This window comes from Oreochromis niloticus, linkage group LG10, assembly GCF_001858045.2.
Source record: "Oreochromis niloticus isolate F11D_XX linkage group LG10, O_niloticus_UMD_NMBU, whole genome shotgun sequence".
In the NCBI taxonomy this organism is placed as follows: domain Eukaryota; kingdom Metazoa; phylum Chordata; class Actinopteri; order Cichliformes; family Cichlidae; genus Oreochromis; species Oreochromis niloticus.
This window is the reverse complement of record NC_031975.2, coordinates 27,774,203-27,793,535: the sequence shown is the minus strand read 5'-3', so window position 1 is coordinate 27,793,535 and position 19,333 is coordinate 27,774,203. Positions and strand designations below refer to the sequence as shown.

General features: G+C 39.6%; 2 protein-coding genes across 5 annotated transcripts in view; one reads left to right on the top strand and one right to left on the bottom strand.

Moving 5' to 3' along the window:
• Window positions 1–2,774: 2,774 nt before the first annotated feature.
• Window positions 2,775–10,389, bottom strand: cldn2 (claudin 2). 2 transcript variants are annotated; one of them, XM_005458238.4, is made up of 3 exons: window positions 10,128–10,389; window positions 7,729–8,404; window positions 2,775–4,847 (listed from the first exon to the last, which is right to left on the bottom strand). In XM_005458238.4, exon 3 carries the CDS (start codon window positions 4,800–4,802, stop codon window positions 3,981–3,983), a length of 822 nt encoding a protein of 273 aa, XP_005458295.1. In that variant the 5' UTR covers window positions 4,803–4,847; window positions 7,729–8,404; window positions 10,128–10,389; the 3' UTR covers window positions 2,775–3,980. The 2 variants fall into 2 exon arrangements, with proteins under 2 accessions (XP_005458295.1, XP_003453504.1); XM_003453456.5 differs by lacking the exons at window positions 7,729–8,404; window positions 10,128–10,389 and adding an exon at window positions 5,554–5,838.
• Window positions 10,390–16,726: 6,337 nt separating this feature from the next.
• The window catches only part of clip2 (CAP-GLY domain containing linker protein 2), a 50,958-nt gene continuing 48,351 nt past the window's right edge, over window positions 16,727–19,333 (top strand). The window contains exon 1 of one of the 3 annotated variants that reach the window (XM_005458242.4): window positions 16,727–17,323. The gene's annotated coding sequence lies outside the window, so the exon portion shown is untranslated. The remainder of the gene's footprint in view (window positions 17,324–19,333) is intronic. The other 2 variants (XM_013276470.3, XM_005458243.4) reach the window with 2 other exon arrangements.

The following is a 19,333-nucleotide window of genomic DNA, read 5'->3' as shown; positions in this document are numbered from 1 at the left end:
TATTGGACGCTTTTTTGCACTCTTCTGAACATCTAAAAGCATTCCCCTGACAGATAATAAAAAAGGAAACCAATTTAAACTAAACATTTATTTTTTTTTGTCCTTGTTCTCATCTTGTTAGTGTGCAGCAGCTCTAAGCTGCACTTCCTTAGCTGTTAAGCTAAAAATAAGTTTGCAGGCACTCCTAGGGTGTAAAACCTTTCACTTTTTAAGATCAAATTACTGTATGTTCTAATAGTTTGAATTTAATGATATTTTAATTTCATATAAATACAATAAAAATATAAACAACAGAAAGTACATTATGTGGAGGGGTACTTCATATTAAACTCCAATTAACCTCTTTGGGGCTCAGTTGTTAAGTAGATGATTTATGTCAGATTACAAATATAAGATTCATTTTTGGTAGCTGATTCAACCCAATCAATCCTTTTTTTGGTTCTTTTAGTAAACTGACACCTGTGCCGACACATTATGATTATGTTCTTTCTCGTGCCGTATTGGTCGGTCAGCTGGTATCTTCAGTATATTTATTTGGTTACTGTAGAGCACTGTTGTGTAATTCCTTAGTTCTTGGATCATAAAATGTTCTCTGCGTGAGAGTCAGTGAGCTATTGCAGCAGTTAATTGCTCTCTCAGACCCAGCGTTAGTCCAGGTTCACACTGATAGAACGGTGTATGTAACATCCCCCCTGTGGAAATGTCTACAACCTTTATTTACTGCAGTTGTTGTCTGTGAGTAACAGCAGTAACAGAGACGGACCTCATTCACGAGGTGTTTACATTCCCATAAGAGCTGCGCGCGCCTCTGTGACACAGGGGTGCTCAGGAGGGTTCAGAGTGTGTTTGTCTTTCACACAGCCTTGGTGTGCGTGCTCTCTGTCTACTTATCTACGGCGTTCTCTTGCTCAAATATGTTTGGGATCAGGGGATTGTGGTGTGCAGGATTTTAGGTTAAAACTTGAAATGAACAGAAGTGCTCACTGGTGTCCCACTGCACCACATCCCCCAGAGTGAGCATGTCTGTTCAGTATCGCATGCACTGTAATGTACAGAGAGTTGCAGTAATGTATATAGCTTTAAGAGTCCTTGTACATCTCATAATTTTATGCATAAAAAGCAGTAGTTATATATAGGCTGATATATGTTGTGTGTAATTAATATTGTGGATTCATCCTAGTTGCACACCGTGTGTCGGGGGAAACGACCTTCCAGTCCTGTGTGTCTCGTGCATATTGCAGAACTGACATTAAAGCTGACTTTGAGTAAAAGGGCAGAAAGACTAGTTTGAGGCAACTTTTCACCCTTCAGATCTCAGAGCCTTTATCGCATTTTGGTGGATGCAAACTGACCCAGTAAGCGGTCTCACAATGCAGCTATTAGTCGAGCTCAAACTGCTTATTGATCGGACTAAAGTGAGGGTTTTGTTTGTTTAGGTCTGTTTGTGTTGGATTTCTGTTTGCCTTCGGTTCAGGGCTGCAATCTTTTTCCCGTTCAGAAAATGTGAAAACAGCAGGTGAAACTCAAACAACACCGGCAGTCTTTAAATATTAACAGCTGCAATTTAAAAGGCCATTCAAGTGTCAGATAGTCTGCTTTATTTCTAATAGTTATGTCACACCTATTTGTCAGCTTCAGAGTAATTATTTAAGAAAAGTTACATCTCTAAACGCTTTCTTTAAAGCAGTTCATGGAAGTCACACTGTTTATTCATCAAACACTGGCACAGGCTGACTTACTGCTGTGGACACCTGATGCATCAGAGCCATTATTGATTAACTTGTGCTTTTCCTTTCGGTCAATACATTTGTTTCTGTCTACAGTCCCTGTAAAACCACTTTGAAAGCACATCAGATCTCAATGGGGGAAAAAAAAAATCATGCTGGATATCTTTACTGGTATGGACTGGGTAGTGTGTTTGGGACAAATGGATGCTATGTGGATCAGACAGAAATGAAAATGATCAAATTCCCACGGATGATCGGTTGAGTTTATGCTAGGCGAGCACATGGGTCACTCAGTGACCCCGAGACCATCACTGACCCACCACCAAACCAGTCATGCTGGATTATATTACAGGCAGCATAATGTTCTCCACAGCCTTTCCAAACCCTTTCCCGTGTGTCGCTTGTCCTCCCAAGTACAGGGTGCCACAATTCCACATTGCCAGGCACAGGGCCCACTAGAGGATGTTGAGCCCTCAGGCCACCCTCACAAAGTCTGTTTCTGATTGTTTGGTCAGACATTCACACCAGTGGCCTGCTGGAGGTCATTTTGTAGCTCTCCTAGAGTAACTACCTGTCTCCCAGAATCTCCTCCATGCTCTTGAGACTGCATTGGGAGACACAGCAAACCTGGCAATGAAACATATTGATGTGTCATCCTTTTTTTCACTAGATTAGGATATATCCTAATCTAGTGAAAAAAAGCAGTCCTTAAATATGAGGAGGGGAAAAAATGTCACTGGCCTCCACCTGTTGTCTCATTGTTGCCCCTCTAGTTCACCTGTTGTTAATTTCATTAACACCAAAGCGGCTGGAACTGATTAAAACCCAGTCTGCTGCTTAAACGACCAGATTAATATCGCAGATGTTTAAGACTCGATGGTAAACCCGAATTAAAACGTGTTCCTTTAATATTTTTTTTAGCAGTGTATACTAGTTTAACCCCTGCTTTTCATTTAGGTCAGTACATTTGCTTCTGTATTTAGTATCTGCAAAACCATTCTGAGGGAAAAAGCAGTGTAGGAGGAAAGAAAAGCTCTGCAAAAGGCGTGTAGGAAAAGTTTACATTTATTTCCAAATACAAAAGAGTACAATGCAGAAAAGGATGCTTGTGGTCATTTAAAAATGGAGTCATCACAGAGTTTGTCCAGCGAAAAACTCCAGCTTCACTGTGTCGTCGTTGTCTGTGGCACAGAGAGGTCAATGTACACATAGACTGTATATAAAAGATGGATGCAGCCATCGCGCTCTCATCCATTGGTTTGCAAAGTCCAGTTTTTAAAGCTTTGAGATGATGAATTTCAAAGTGTTGTGAAGACTTCTCACCTTAAAGCATACACTGCTTTATTGCTCTTTTGAATTGTATTCAGTGAGACTGATTGAGACCATAAGGTCATCAGTAAAGTCTTTGCTAAGGGAATCATATAGGGGGACTTCTATACAAGCTTAATTTGCAATGAGAGCAGTGACCCCTTGTTGGTCGTTACAAAGGATTCAGATTAAAGATGTTAATATCATGATTTTCCTTTTTCAAATTTAACATAGTTAATATTCTTTATATTAATATACAGACTAATATATATACGGGAAAACTGTGTTTTGCACGACTGGAAATCTCATTGTGATACACTGATATTAAGGTACAAGGCACTTGCAATTCTTTGAAAATGCATTCAAAATTTCAAATAGGATGGAAATTAATACAATTTATAGTTATAGTTTACATTTTGCAGGCACAGTCCAACATCAGTTTCAGGTAATACAGTACAGTGAGAAGTATTCTTTCTGATTTAGATTAGAAACATCCATTTTGGCTGCTATGCAGAAAACTTTTAGTCAGATTTTTACACATGCAGCAAAAGCTAGGCATCTATGTAGCTAATGAGAACACGTTCACGTAATGAAAACCATTCATAAACTGTTTTTATTTAAAATGTCTTCATGTATTTTTCCTACATTTTTGTCTACTTTGTTTATATTTCACAAGGATAGCAAAAGACTGACAATAAAGATAAAAAGTGACAATTTTCTATAAATGCAAACGTGTGAAAACTACAGAAACCAGGTCAAACAAGTACAGAAACATAACTTTAATAGTTCTGCTGTGTAATTTTGTTGACATTTAACAATTGCTTCTCAAAAAAATCCAGCAAACACTGACAATGTGTATTCATTTAGATACATTATAAGAATACATTTATTAAACTTAAGCTGTGAGGCAGTTACAGTTAAAGGTGTAATGGACAGGTGGACCCCTCAGACATATCCTGTGATGTCATATCCTGCTGCAGTGGGCTTCCTAGGTCGTTGGGCTCCATGCATACCCGACTCTGAGCTGCCACTTGCACTACGAATTAGTGTCTGCCCCCTGCTGGGGGTATTGACACCTCCTACCTGCAGGGTGGGGTTGCGGTAGGTCTGTGAGGTTGTGCGTACACCTGTGCTCGATATGCCGCCTCCTACGGGGTACGGATATCCGCCTCCGTGGCGTCTCCCACGGCCACCTTCCTGCTCTTCACAACATGACACACATAGCATCCCCCCACCCAGCATGGAAATGAGTGCAGAGGCCAGCCCAGTGTATAGGCACTCTCCGAGTTCATACTTCATGCTTTGAGGTACGTTTGGAAGGTAGAAGGTCTTAACCACCTCGTGCGTGGTCCATGCCACGGGTACGAGAGCCAGGAAGCCTGCAAAGACAAATAACACCCCACCTGCACCGGCTACACGACTCTTAACCCCACCAGAGCTCTCCAAGCAAAGCGTGCACTGCATTCCCAGAGTTGCCATAGCAATTGCAAGGATAGACAACACTATGGAGATGACCATGAGGGCACGAGCAGCCTGCAGGTCAGAAGGCAAAGCCAGCATTGAGTTGTAGGTCTCACATTGGAAGGCCCCCGTGCTCTGATAGACGCACTCCATCCACAGGCCCCGCATGTTATCCACAGCTGTGACAATATTGGAACCAACGTGTGCAGAAATCTGCCAGTATGGAAGTACTGTGGCCACCAGGGTCCCCAGCATCCCCAGTAAGCCCAGGAAGAAGCCCATCAGCTCCAGAGCTGCTGATGCCATAGCCGTAACTGTGATCACCCAGAAGCAACCAGAAGAGATGAGCTCCTGCAAAACCCACAGAAATATTTAATTGAATACTATAAATAAATACTAAATAATAATTTAGTTATAACTGCAAAAAACCAAGGCAACCAATTAAAGTACATTATACAAAATTCTCATTAATTAGCAACAAAATATTGGTTAAAGAAATGTAATTACAATAGTTGTATTTTGGTCACCTTACTATACATAATATAGTAAAACAATTTTCGTTATATATGCTTTTTTGTTTTTGAAATGGAGATTTATTGTCTAAAAACATCAGGTTGTAATATTAAAAAAAAAAACAGGCTTTACTTTTGTTAGCTTGCTAAGCATGCCAATAGAGGAAGGTAGTAAAATAGTCGATGATATAACGTTCATGATGATTTTACAGAGTACCAGATTGATATTTTAGATAATACTTTAAACATTATTGCTTTTTTTCTTTAGTTTTAGCTTTAGCATTGTCAGGTAGCAAGCTAACCAGTTATGCTAGCTAGCTAAATATAGGCTAAATCAAATTTTTTTTGTTTTTTTTAATTCCTCATTTCTCACATTTTGTTAATGTGATTTAGTTCAGGTGTTGCGTGCAGAGTAGCTTGGATTTTCAATTACAGTTTATTGTAACTTAAACATTTTAAGTTTAATGCTAAACTTGTACTCACAGGAGAGGAAGCTAAGCAGCATTCACATGAACATCATTACATTTCATTTCTCACACACTCACCTGCCACTTTTTATGTACACTTTGTTAGTTCTGGGTTTGACCCCCTTTCGCCTCAGAGAGATTCAAGATGCTGGAAACATTGCTTAGAGTTTCTGATCGCTAACATTTTAACTTTGTGTGCTTTCAGCTGATTGGTTGGCTGCACATCTATGATGCAAATCTTTGATGTGCACCACATCCCAAAAGGTGTTCTAGTGGATTGAGATCTGATGACTGTGGTTTTCAAGAAACCAGTTTGTGATAATTAGGGATAGCTACCGGTGTCCGGTGCCATGTGACATAAACGGTAGTAACCAGACCGAAATGTGTGCTTTATTTGGGTGCTTTTTTTCCCCTGAGCCAATTCTAGCCAATCATTTTACGTTTCCGAGGATAGTAGGCGGGGCCAGGTACGTACGTTCTTTTAGAGCAGAGCTACAGATTAAAAATGCCCAAGGCGAAGCGGTCAAAAGTCTGGCTGTACTTCTCAGCAAAAGATGCAAACTCAGCAGCTTGCAACAAGTGCTTTAAGCTGATACTGTGATACTGTCAAAGGAGGTGACACCTCAAATCCGATGAAACACCTGGCGATGCATAGCGTTTTTCTTTAAAGCCGAGAAATGCGCCGTGTTTGATAGCTTGCTGCGAGACCTCACACCGTGCACATCTACTGCGGGTGTGGTGCCTGTTATCGGACCCGGAGTTAGCAACATCCCCCGAAAACCCGAAGAGTAGAGTCCTGGCCCCTAGCCCTGTCAGCGTAGCAGAAATGATGACGGATGATGATGGCAGCAGCAGCCGTTCTCCTCTGCGTGAGTAGCTTCATGTTGTTCGTGTGTAATTAACGTTGAGTACGCTAACCACATTATTACATTAATGCATGTAAGGTGAACTAGCAAACACCGTCGTAGTTACATGCGGCTGTCTTCTTGTTTGATGGCAGATACTCCCTTCACGCTGGCCAAAAAGGCTAAAATGACCAAAGAAAAAGTGGAAAACAGTTAAACATGAGAGGTTTTTGGACAAAGTTTGTGGTTTTTCCATTGTTTAAGCACTGCTTCCAGCCAAGAGTGAGACCATATATGCCCTATAGCTGCAGAAAAGGCTAACATTGTTATCTTTTTACAAAAAAAAAACAGCTGAACATGAGAGGTTTTTGGACCAATTTTGTGTTCTTCATTCTTTAAGCATCGGTTTGAGCACCGTTTAAGCACCGGCACCGTTTCAAAAGTACCGGTTTGGCACCGGTATCGGATAAAACCTAAACGATACCCATCCCTAGTGATAATTCAAGCTTTGTGACATGGTTCGATAGCAAGCTGGAAGCAACCATTAGAAGACTGGTACACTGCGGTCACAAAGGCATGGACACAGTCAGCGATAATCAGGTAAACTGCGGTATTTATAGGCTGCTCTGTTGATACTAAGGGGTATAAAACATGGGGGACAGGGCCACATTTACCTCTATACAGTGTCCTGTCTTCTTTTAACAAGTCTGGACTTTTGGGAGAGTGATGTTGTCATTCTGAAGTATGACACCTGATACAGGTGTCATCTGAATGGCAACATATATTGCTCTGAAATTTGTATAGACCTTTTAACACTGAACCAAGCTACCAACTCCAGAGGTACTAATGCACGTACTATTTTTCCTGTTTAGTCCAGAGGACATGGCATCTGTGTTTTCCAAAAAGAATTTCAAATTTAAATTCGTCTGACCACAGAACAGATTTACAGTTTGCCTCTGTCCTTATTAAATGAGCTCTGACCCAAAGAAATCAGCGGCCATTCTGGATCATGTTCACATACAGATTTTTTATTCTGTCCTATTTGGTCCAGTTCGTGTTTAGTGGATGACTAGAAAGATTCAGTTCGAGTATTATCTGTGTAATCTACCGCTGACACAGTGGCAGGTGACACTGGCTGTTTGAACAATATTCCCACCAAAGAAATCAAAGTCATTTTAGTTCATACAGTTCCCACCACTAAAACCAATGCACAGTAAACCATCAAAAAACAAATCAGTTTCTTTAAGTATAAAGAAATGCAAGTATTCATTGAAAACCTAACTAAACTCTTTATTCACTGTCCAAGTCAATTTTTGTGAGGTGTTGGATTGATTCAGTTTTGCAGTCCACACATCCTTCCTCCTGAATAAACAGTGACACCACACACAGCTCGCTTCCATGCATTTACCTGAGAGTGCTGCAGGTTATGGAACAGCCAGGCGCTGAACTAGTCGAAGATTTGTTCCTTTGCTGCAGGGTGTGAAGTTGCAGCTGGAGCGGAGGATGAGGAGGTAGAGGATGAAGACAGAGCAGAGCCTGCAGCCTGCACAGATTAGATTCACCACTGGTATTTCTGTTGAACCTGCTCCTGCTTCTCCAGTAGAGGAAAATGTTGCCTTTTTCTTGCTGTATCAGACTCTGACTGCTTCCTCAGACCTTGACATAGTCACAGCTGCTGTACTTTTAAAATGTCACTTACTCTGCTGCTGCTTGGATGAGACCGAGGGAGCCAAGAAGGGGAAAAAAATACTTATTTCAGAAATGAGAGAAGAAGAAATACAGTCCTCTGGACTGCCTGTTGCAGGCTGTCCACTTTAAAACAACAACAGAGCAGGATAAGAAACACCAGTGTTCCTGAACATTGTGTCTCTATCACCGTCTCATCTGTGTCTCGTGTTTGCGTATCTCTGTCCCTCATCCAGACCTTCACCTACTGTCATGTATACACACTGACATCTGTGTGACACACATATCCCGGTTGGTCAGACAGCTTAATCATTCTCTCATCTGTCATTTCTCCAAAACAGACCTTTGGTATCTTGGCGGCAACAGACTGACCCAAAAACTAAAGGTACTGTGGACCCCTGTGAGAGAGAAAGAGAGAGAGTTTCAGGAGTTTCATTAGCTTTTTGTAACTGAGATTAACCAAACGTGTAATCATCAAGAAAAGCGTCCAAATCAGTCATCCTTTTATGGAACTGGAAAAAACATCCAGCTCACTCTGCAGAAATGTAAAGAAAAAAATGCTTGTGAGCACTTCTTTGCATTTTTAATTAAAATGAGCAATGAAATAAAACACCCTTAGGAGATAAACGTTACAAAAGGACAATGGAAAAAAGCATATTTTTTTTATCTTTTTAATTTAATTTTATATTTTGTAAGTGTGGGTTTCCCAGCAGAAATCTTTTTAGTTACATATTAATCTGCTCAATTTACTCGGGGTTGTTTTTTTAAAGTAGAGACATGTTTTGACCTCTTATATTACAGCTACAGGACAAATGTCGTCCTCGGGAAGTCTAATTTCGACTTCATTTGCCTGAGTTGGGTTCTCTTTCTACTTTTAGCACTTGTTGTTTATGTTTCAGAAATATCATGAAGACTTTCCTCATACTTTTTGACTGTAAAAATATGTATTTTTACAAAAATGAGACAAAAATGATCAGTTTCAAAATTATCTCATGTTTATATTTTTAGCCCAGAGGATTAAAACAATCATAATATGAAAACCCGATTAAAAAAAAAAACTACTTCTAGTAAGAAGTAAATCAATGATTATATATCCAATGTGATACCCAGTGTGTTACATGCCAACATGTTATAACTGAGCAATAAACAAAGAAATAGTGCTGGTTGCATACGGTCAGAAACCTTTTGGCGTTTTATGTTCAGGCAGGGTAGCCAAAAAGTCAACCAACCACCTCAAAACCTTCCATTAAAGCAACTTTTTTACACTGAAAATAGTTTTGCCCAATTTTATATTAGATATTAGCTGAAATTAGTGGTGCTAATGTTTTGAAATATTGTTGTAATTTATGTGATTTTATCATATGATGTGATTAAATGTTGTCTAAAGCAACAAGAATGTGTTATAGCTACAGTTATGATTAGGGATAAGCTAAGCTAGGCTAAGTTAAGCTAAACTAAGCTAAGATAGCCAAGATATAGCATATAACAAATGGCCCAACAAGGTCAAATGTACACAAAAGAAAAGAATAAAGATAAATTAGATAAAACATTTTTGAAAAATCTAATATAGGAACTCAACAAGTTGAAATAAAAAATATTATAAAAATAGAAAAAATAAATGCTATGTAAAGTAGTAAGTTTTATGCAGAGAAAAAATGATTTATAAATAAAGTAAATTTAATGTAAAACAATTTTGCTAACTAAAGGTCATTTTGTAAATAAATAAATATATTTTTAGAGGCAACAAATGACTTCCTCCAACCTGTCATTTTATCTTTAGCTGTGTATATAAAACACAGAATTTGTAAAGCATAACCATCAGACACAAAAACTGCAAATTTCCCAAATTAATTAATTCTGCAGTTCTGTTTTAAAGTTCAGGCGTTATCATCTTATACTTTATTTATGTTTAAATGCAAATTTTAATGAATCAGAAAACATTTTCATGGCACCTCCCACCCTCCACACTCAAACCTGCCATAATATATTACTTCTGGGTGAGGCTGACACCAGACTTGGCTGGCTTCTGCCTATCGTCATTTATCAAATGTTTTCAGGCTTGCCAGTCTGAAGGCTGTTGATGCACAGAGGCAGAAAATTACAAAAGCAAATGATACCTACCATGGTTACCATGGTGGTGGATCTACTGCTGATAGATGAGAGGGACGGTCCTTCCTTGTTGGTCAGTGCCGTCTAAGCTGTTGACATGCGCCATCAGAGTGTGCATGAGCAGTCATTACAGTCAGCCGGGTTGTCGAAGTTGAGCCCTCGGTTTCTAATCCTTCCAGTCGGCCCTCACATGGCAGCGGCATCATAATGGGATTAGAGCGTAATCCAGTCACTTCCCCTCCAAAGCAGGCTGAGGGGGCAACGTCCACACACTCAGAAACACTGAGCCATTATTACAAAGCACAGAAAGGCATTATCTGGGCACGCTGCATATTAATGTGGCAGCTCAGGTCAGCCTGTGACCCTTTGTTATACTCTTGTGACTCTGGCTGGTGCTCACTTTCTGTGAATGAATGAAAAGAACCAAAGAATATGAAACTGTTCCTATCACAACTTTATAAATCACTCCATAACAGTATGCAAATGTATGCACAATATGATAGGCCCGCTTTTATTTATTCTGTCTTTAAGAAATAAAATATTCTGCCACTGCTGTGCATTTCTGCTCACTTTTATCTACCTGCTACACTCGACAGCACCTACTTAATGAAAAACACTTCTGACTGTCTGGATGATTTAAAATCCTGAATGGATTTCCTTCAACTAAATCATAGCACAGCTGAGGTAACTGTATTTGGTCCCCCTCTACCTCTCTCGATATCTTAAAAAATGCACTTGGTTAGTCTATTTCTTTCAGTTTAATAACATTTTTAATAAATGTTCTTACTGTTGGTCTATTTGCTGTCATGCTGGTGCTTTTTTTATGTCATGATTTGCATTTTTTCATATTCGTTTGCGGTCTATTCTATTAATATTATTATGTAGATGGCTTGTATACCTCACTGTGCTATATAAATATAATGAATTGACACCACCAATCTGGGAAATGCTTAAGCCTTGACTCGACTATATGAGCAATAGTATGCGGACAGCTACACATCATACCCATAAGCAGCTGCTGAGCACGTCATTTGAGCTATCAGTGTTAATCTTCTGTTATAATAACCTAAACACTTCTGGGAAGGTATTTTAGAGCCCGGCTGTGGGGATTTGCTCCCATTCTCCTCAGGCACATTAGTGAGCCTATTGATGCTGTAATAAGGCCAGGCTCACAGTTTATCCAAGAAATGTCAGATGGGGTTGAGTGAGTCAGGTCTCAGTGGTTTGAAGTGCTGAAGAACAAATCAAGTCTCACATCTCAGCAGCACAAGTTTCAGCAGTAAAATTAAGGAAACCCTTTAGAGCATTATCTCAGTATCTTTGACTCGCAGGCTGTTGAAGCGCTTCCCATGATGCTGTGAACAATTTCTCTCTTATCCTTCCCCTCAGCCCCCAACCTGTGTCAGCAGATGGCTAACCCTCTCTGAGTTTGCTTCTGCTGGAGGTTTCTTCCTGTTTGAAGTGAGTTCTTCCTTCCCACATTCGCCAAGTGCTTTTCACAGTGTTAATGAGTCTTTTCCTCGTATTGAAAAGCAGTTGCTTATGTCACTGTTGTTGTGAGCTGGTGCTGTGTAAATAAACAGCCTAAAAACATCTGGGAAGAAACTGAATGAATTTAATTGTTTTTAAAAGGTTTTGTCTTTGCGTGTGGTTTCGGTCTCTTATACTGTCTCTGCCTACAATCATATTTCCATCCATCGAGCCATCCATGTAAGCCAAGTCAAGTACCTGATAGTGTATAGGTTCAGACTTAGGTTAACAATCTCTGAAAGATGCTTAGTTCATTTGTCTAACATAGACTGCTATGCCACATGTAGCTTCAGATACATTTTTAAATAAATTTTTGCCCCTTTTTTCTAATTGCCCACATCACATGCACTCTTTGAGATGATTTTTACGTAGTTATTACAGCAAACATCTCTTTTAATGTTCATATGGCGTGTATACTACTAAAAGGTCCGCATACTAGCATACAAACTTCCTGTTAACACCAGAAGAGGGCGCCAAACCTCACATTAAACTTGCCATGCTTAACATACTAACTTATCCAAAGAGGCTGGTTAAGCAGGGCCTTTATTCAGGAAGAAAAGCAGAAAATTCCATCAAAGCTGATATTTTCAAAGTAATACATTTCCTCTTCCTGTATATGAAGGCCTCTATGTGGGCGTTGAATTGTAACATTATAATTAAAACAGTTAAGAGGAAATTTCTGAAGCGGAAAACTCTGCTGATGTTGTCTGTGGAAGATGTTACAACTGATGACATAGATGAGTAGATGGTGATGACCAACCAATCAGATTCTCAGTTTTAGTTTAGTTTTTACACGTTTCACCAAGTTTGAAACTGATTATTGTGAAGCACTGCAAGTGGCAGTTGTTGTAATTTGTGTAGGAAGAAAATCATGGTGGCCAGTATCTGCCGGTTGCATCGGCCAATGTTTGGTTTATTTCATGGGGTTTCATCTCCCAGAGCTGCTGATGTCAGTTGTTCTAACTGTGGACTCAGTAATATTACTATGACATGCAACTTTTTTGGCTTCAGTGATATGTGTGATACTGGCATTGATGAGAGAGTTAACCCTCACCTCAAAGGCTGATCATTGTCCAGTGATTTTGGGAGTTATCTGACACGTCTCGTGTCCAGCAGGTGAGTAATAAGTGCATAGGTGCACAACACAACAACAAGTGAAAACAGGAGAAGACAAAACAGGAAACAAAACTGACACAGGACAAAAAAGAAATAACCACAGAACAAAATAAATACAGAAGTGTAAACTTTACAAACAGGAAAAATAACAGAACCTAAACAGAAATCGTTGGTATGTTAACTTTGAATTCAAAGTATTAAACAAGTGTCAAAACCAGCAATGTGACATAACTTTTAAAAATTAACCTAATTAATAATTGCCCACTTTTAATGCAATACCCTACCAGTGGTTGCCAAAGTATGGTCTCCCACAGGCGGAGTACTGAATTCAAGTCACAAAATTTGAGTTTTTAAGGAACAATGTATTTATTTATTTATTTATCAGGCCCAAACAGTTTCCTTAGTTTGAAACATTAATTCACAATGAGAGTAATTGAGTGCCACCTCAGGCTAAAGTACCTCCTCTGTTCCATAAAGGCGTGAAGTGAAGTCTCCTGTGTAAACATCCATCCATTCTCTACCGCTTATCCTTCTCAGGGTTACAGGGGCCTGGAGCCTATCCCAGCTGTCTTAGGGCCAGAGACAGGGTACACCCTGGACAGGTCACACATGAAAACAGACAACCATTCGCACTCACATTCAGAATTATGGGCAATTTGAAGTTTCCAATTAACCTATCTCCACTAACTGCATGTCTTTGGACTGTGGGAGGAAGCCAGAGTACCTGGAGGGAACCCACGCAAACTCCACACAGAAAGACCCCACCTGATGGTGGAATTGAACTCAGGACCTTCTTGCTGTGAGGCAGCAGTGCTAACACCATGCCACTGTGTAAACAATTAGAAGAAAAACAACAGTGCACAGTATCACTAATTTCTCACTGAGCTTCCAGGATCTCCTGTAGAGCAAAAGGTTTGTTGTGGTGCCCTCAAGTGGTCACTAGAAGAAAATGCAGCACACAGGCAGACTTCCATTCAGACATATAGGCGGAGGCCTATTTCAGCTGCTACAGGACAAGAGGCAAACCTGTTTGTAACTGATCAACAGTGTTACAGGACCAACACAGAGAGAAAAACAACTACTAACACCTATGGGCAATTTAGAATCACTGATTAACTAAACCCCACTGCATGTCTTTGCACCATGGGAGGAAGCCAGAGTACCCATGGTTAATCTACACAGGTATGCACAGAAAGGCCAGATGGTGGATTCAAACCCAGGACCTTCTTGGTGGTCAGTGCTGTTGCACTGACCACCAAGTACATATTAAGCACCCCTCTTCCATTAAGCAAACCAATATATCCTTATAATTATTTATAAGGATATATTGTAACTATATAAGCATATAATTATGAATACAGGGTACAAGAAGCAACACAGTTAAAACAGTTAAACATAAATGATTCATGATCATAAATTTAAATTGACCAGCAATTGTAATTGTGCTGTAAAATGCTTTTTTGTTTATGTTTTGTGTCCTTTTGGGCTGTTTTTTCAACACTTTTAAAAGCAGTCTAATAAAGCTGACAGGAGTGGCACCTGGTGTGGTAGCCCATCTGTTGTGCATTCAGAGATGGTCTTCTGCATACCTTAATTGTAACAATTGATTATTTGAGTTACTATTGTCTATCAGCTTTAAGTCTGGCCATTTTGCTTTGACCTCTGGGATCAACAAAGCATTTTCATGCAGAGACCTGTGGCTCACTGGATATTCTCTCTTTTTCATATCTTTCTCTTTGTCTTTTACAGATTATCTAGATCAAAGGTTTATTAAATACTCAGGCCAAAATGTCTTGGCACCACCACTTAAATCAACTTTTTTCCAATGAACAGTTTGAACTTCAGCAGGTCGCCTTACTGTGTCTAAATGCCTAAATACACCGAATTGTTGCTGTATTATCAGCTGATTAGATATTTGGTTAAACAGTGGAAAAGGTGTTCCTTAAATTTTTCTGTAAATCTTCCTTCACATGGCTAACAGGCACGTGGGACTCAGGAGACCAGTTCAGTTTTTTAAATTTACAGTGAAACAATAAATGTACACAAAGACACAAGGTGAAAGGGGAATAGTGCTCCAGGGGGTCCAGGGATGTAGGGAATCCACACATCCAATATTTACAGGTAACTCTCCCTCAACTCAGGGCCAGGCTTACCGCACCAGGGAAGAGAATTCAGTGATCTGTGCAGAGGAGCCACACAGTCACAATCCAAAGATACCAGGGGCACATCAAGACACACAGAGATGCAAAAGCCAGGATTTTAACTAACTAAGCAGTTCAGCGATCCAGCAAAAAATTAGTGTATTTGAAAGTTTTCTAGATAGGATCTAAACTTATCAGGAAGTTTTCAAAAGTTCTGCGCACTAGCAGTTCTGCTGCTCGATGCTACAGGTCACAATCCTAATCTGAAAAGTTTCTGCGTCCAGATGGAACAGATAGAAACATAAAGATTTTAAGTATTAAGTTTATATGACTGGCATTAACAAAAACACAACACTAAATAGGTATATATATATATATCTATACATATATATATCTATATCTATATCTATATATATCTATATATATATATATATATATATATATATTATTTAATAATGCTCTTGAATTTATTATCTCGCAAGGCCCACTACAACATACTTCTTGACATTTTTGCTCAATGTTAACATAACTGTATGTCTATGTGTGTGTTAAAGTTGTGATAGCACCATTTAGGTGTTTTTAACCTCATTAATTTTTCCAGATATTTGATTTCTCCTACAGCTTTTACACTGGTGGTGTGGATGTAAATGTTTGAGTAAGTGTAGTCACAAGAGTAGAGGTTTTATTATCAAAATAGCTTAACTAAAAGTACTCATTATACAGGATGGCTCTTTTTAGACTGTATTGTGTTACTGGGTTATAATTGGGGTCATTAATGTGTAAATCAATTTATTTTTGCACTAGAAAAACCAGTAAAGTTTTCAGTAGCTTATATGCTGTGGGGGAGCTTTAGCAGTAATAATACAATACAAATAAAAAGAAAAAAACATTGTCAAACAATAGAAACTAAACTGGAAAAAAAGTAAACCCAGTCTGAAAAGGGACACAAAATGTAAAAAAATAAAATAAAATAAATATGAATGGATTAAAAAAAAAGATAAATAAAAAAATAACCAAAAGTCAGAGCCTCTTATCTTTTTGTGAATCTACACCCCAGTTTATTTATGAATAAGGGACTACATAATACCTGAGCGGATTAGATCAGTGGGCAATCCAACTGAGGTCTCTTTGGCGGACAGCTGTCAAACGGGGCAGTCCAAAAACAAGCTGCCCAATCACAGTCTCTTTGGAAAAATCATTTCACTCCTCAGACCAATGAGGGCGTTCTAAATCCAACGGGGAAATCACGCGCGATCCATGTAAAGATTTTTTTTGTCTCCGCCCACAGTTTCCAGAAATAATAAATTAATAAAAGTCTGTCCTAAGGTTATCCTGACCCTATTATTCTTCCATACACTTTATGTGTTTCAGACGTCTCACGTATACATTCGTGGGCTGTTTACACACCGAGCCGGCCGGTGTTTGGGCTCAGAGAGTCAAAACTTCCATTAGGGTTTCTACTATTTATGTTTATCAATGTTGGTTGATTAATTTCAGTGCGCTTTGTGTGAGTTTCGGTATTGATTTGTTGCGATATAAATCGCTTTGCGGTTCGGCATACTAGAAAATGTTTATTTTATAGTTTAATTTGTGTAAAAAAGTGTTTTTTACCTAAATGCTACGCGATGGATTCACATTGTGAAAGTCGCTTGAACGTATGAACACGCTTCAGAAATGAGTATTTTTAGCGCAAAAAAATGTAGTTTTCTGTGTATTATTCATGCCGAATCAAAGAAGTTGCACAAACGACAGGAAACAACCCTGACTCATGCTTTGTGAGTCACCTTTCAACTGATAAAGACCGGTCAGCTTAAATCTCCATTATTTTAAGCGGAGTACGTCACGGGGATGAGCCAGACTGTAGTCTACACTCATCTTTCCCCCAGGAGGCTCTCCTTCCCAGCCCCTTTGTTCAGTCTAGCCGGTGGGTTGAGTCAGTCAGAAGGAGGCTGTGCTAGCCCAACAAATCCAAATCACTGTGGGAACACCGACAAGAGAAAGAAGAGGCCGAAAAATATATACACGGGAGGACGTTTTCAGTTAGAGGCGCACAGCAGAAAGAAAACGGAAAAAGTTGGTTTTTCAGTGTTGCTGATGCTGCGTTTAATGCCGGTAACCGTCTGGACCTGCGTGCCAGCGTTCGGCTCATTTAAGTCCATTATCTTCGCTCCAGTGTAGCCGCCTGAGCTAACACGCTGTTAGAGATGAACCGGCAGGCTACATGCTAACCCATCACCGGTATATTGCTGACAGTGTGCAGTTGTTGCCACCATCCATCCACTGATCCACGCTGACTCTCCCTTTCAGTTTCTGCTCAGCATCCATATTTGCATCCCAGGGAGTGGCAGCCACTAATCCCCTGTTTTCCACCCGTGGCTAGGAATTCAAAGTTGGACACCCCCTGAATTTTCTCACAGGATGGTGAGTATTTTCCTGCATTTTTACGCGCTTTTGTGCCATTTTGTGCTTTTATTTCCTCCCTGGGAGGGGACTCGGGGTGTGAAGTGAAGGACAGTCTAGACCACGTTGCCGCAGTAGCTACAACAATGGATCAAACCGGCGTTGTGTTAGATTCTGTTGAGGTGCGCATTATCAGCCCATCGCTGCCCTCCTGTTTGCACTCAAATCAAGGTGTGGATTGGGAAATGAATCTGTGCTTTAATGTGGAAAAGCTGAGGAAAAATCACAGCCAGAGGCCTTTATTTGTGTCTCCACTCAGATCAAAACCATCATTCCCGGCTGGTTTGCTCTGACTGATTGGTTCAAAAATGAATATCCTCTCCATTTTTTATTATCTGGATGAGTGTAAATAAAATGGAGAATGATTAGGCAACGTCTGGAATGTGCTCCCCGTCCCTCCTAATGCCCAGTGTCTAGCTTAAAAGCCTCAGCCAGATGTGTGTTGTTTATTGTAGGCTATAACGGCATTATATCTTCTTAATGGGCTCTGGGCCATGATTTGTAGGCCATGTTCTACTTGGGCAAAGGCCTGCATTGGTTTTCACTCTTGTTAAGACTCTGCTGAAACTGCTAAGTTGATCATGGATGATTGTATGAAGCAGTGGGGCGTAGATGAGAGTAATTTACTGTGGCACATGTAAATGTGTGTGGATTGCTATGCAGGTGCCAAATAGTTCAACAGATCGACAAAAACACGATGCCAGCTGTGATCTGTGGAAGTTCTCTCAGTGCTGCTTCAGTGTTTGGCTCATGATTAATCATGTCTTGCTCATTGGCACCCCAGCAGTAGTGTAGCATGAGTAATAACAGTGGAACACATGCATTTCAGTCTCTACTGCAATGTTTTTTCTACTGTTGTTGATCAAAGAAGAATCCCACATTGCCAGTGCCAAACTGGGAAAATAAAGCATTGTGCTCTGGATAGAGTTGTAGAAGCAGGCCTACCCTTCATAAAATGCACAAAAATACACGTGCTGACTCACCACCTAAAAAACACTCTTACAAAGTTGCTCAAAATATATTTTAAAGAAGCTTTTGATTTTCTTTTAATTGGAAGTTAAACTTCTAACATCTTTACTATTGCAGTTCAGGTTTCTTTGAGTGCAATGCCTCTCTTTTATGACATAATAAGGCTGACACAATACAAGATTTTCTTTTTACGTTAATTTATATCAAAATCTTTGTCATATCTCCAAAAATGAACTCAAATAATTATTAAACCTAATATTTGTCTCTTTTTTTGGCTAATGAATTGCACCTATAATATGAGCCTAAGGAGGTGGAGAAAGTCTAAGTAATCATAATGATACAAAAGCATGCAAAAAGAATAACTACACTTAAAGCAGAGGTACTAATAAGCTTTAGAAACACTATATATACAAAGGTATTGGGCCACACCTCTTCATCTTTGAATTCAGGTGTTTTCAGTCACAGCTGTGTAAAATAAAGTACCGTTTAACCATTTGTGGAAAAAATGGGTCAATCCAGAGAGCTCCAGAGAGGTGTGACGTGTCAGTGGTCCGGTCCGGCTGTCACTACAGCGTACAGTTCCTTACCATCATTTGTACTCAGAGATGCAATTAAGATCTTATTCTAAAAATTTCTGACCTAAATACTTAAGGAATGGTTCGTTGCACTTTGAGTGAAGTGAATAATTTCATTAGAGATTAACGTCATGTGTCGCAGTCGTATCAGAGTGTCTACTGGCTAAAAGATAATCCTCACATTTTTTTTAATTGACGTAAATAATCCACATTTATAGATGTACACTTTTGAAGTGATAAAGCACAGTTTCATGATTTATAGCAAATTATCTTGTGGACCTTTTGACTGTGGATCGTGGACTTCTGGGGTCACAGAATTCCCACACTGAGAACCACTGATATAAAGGAAAATGTCCTGATAAACAAAAGCACCCACAAGGCCTAAAATCTGCCATCAGCTGACATCAGTGAGTCAACCTGAGAGCTG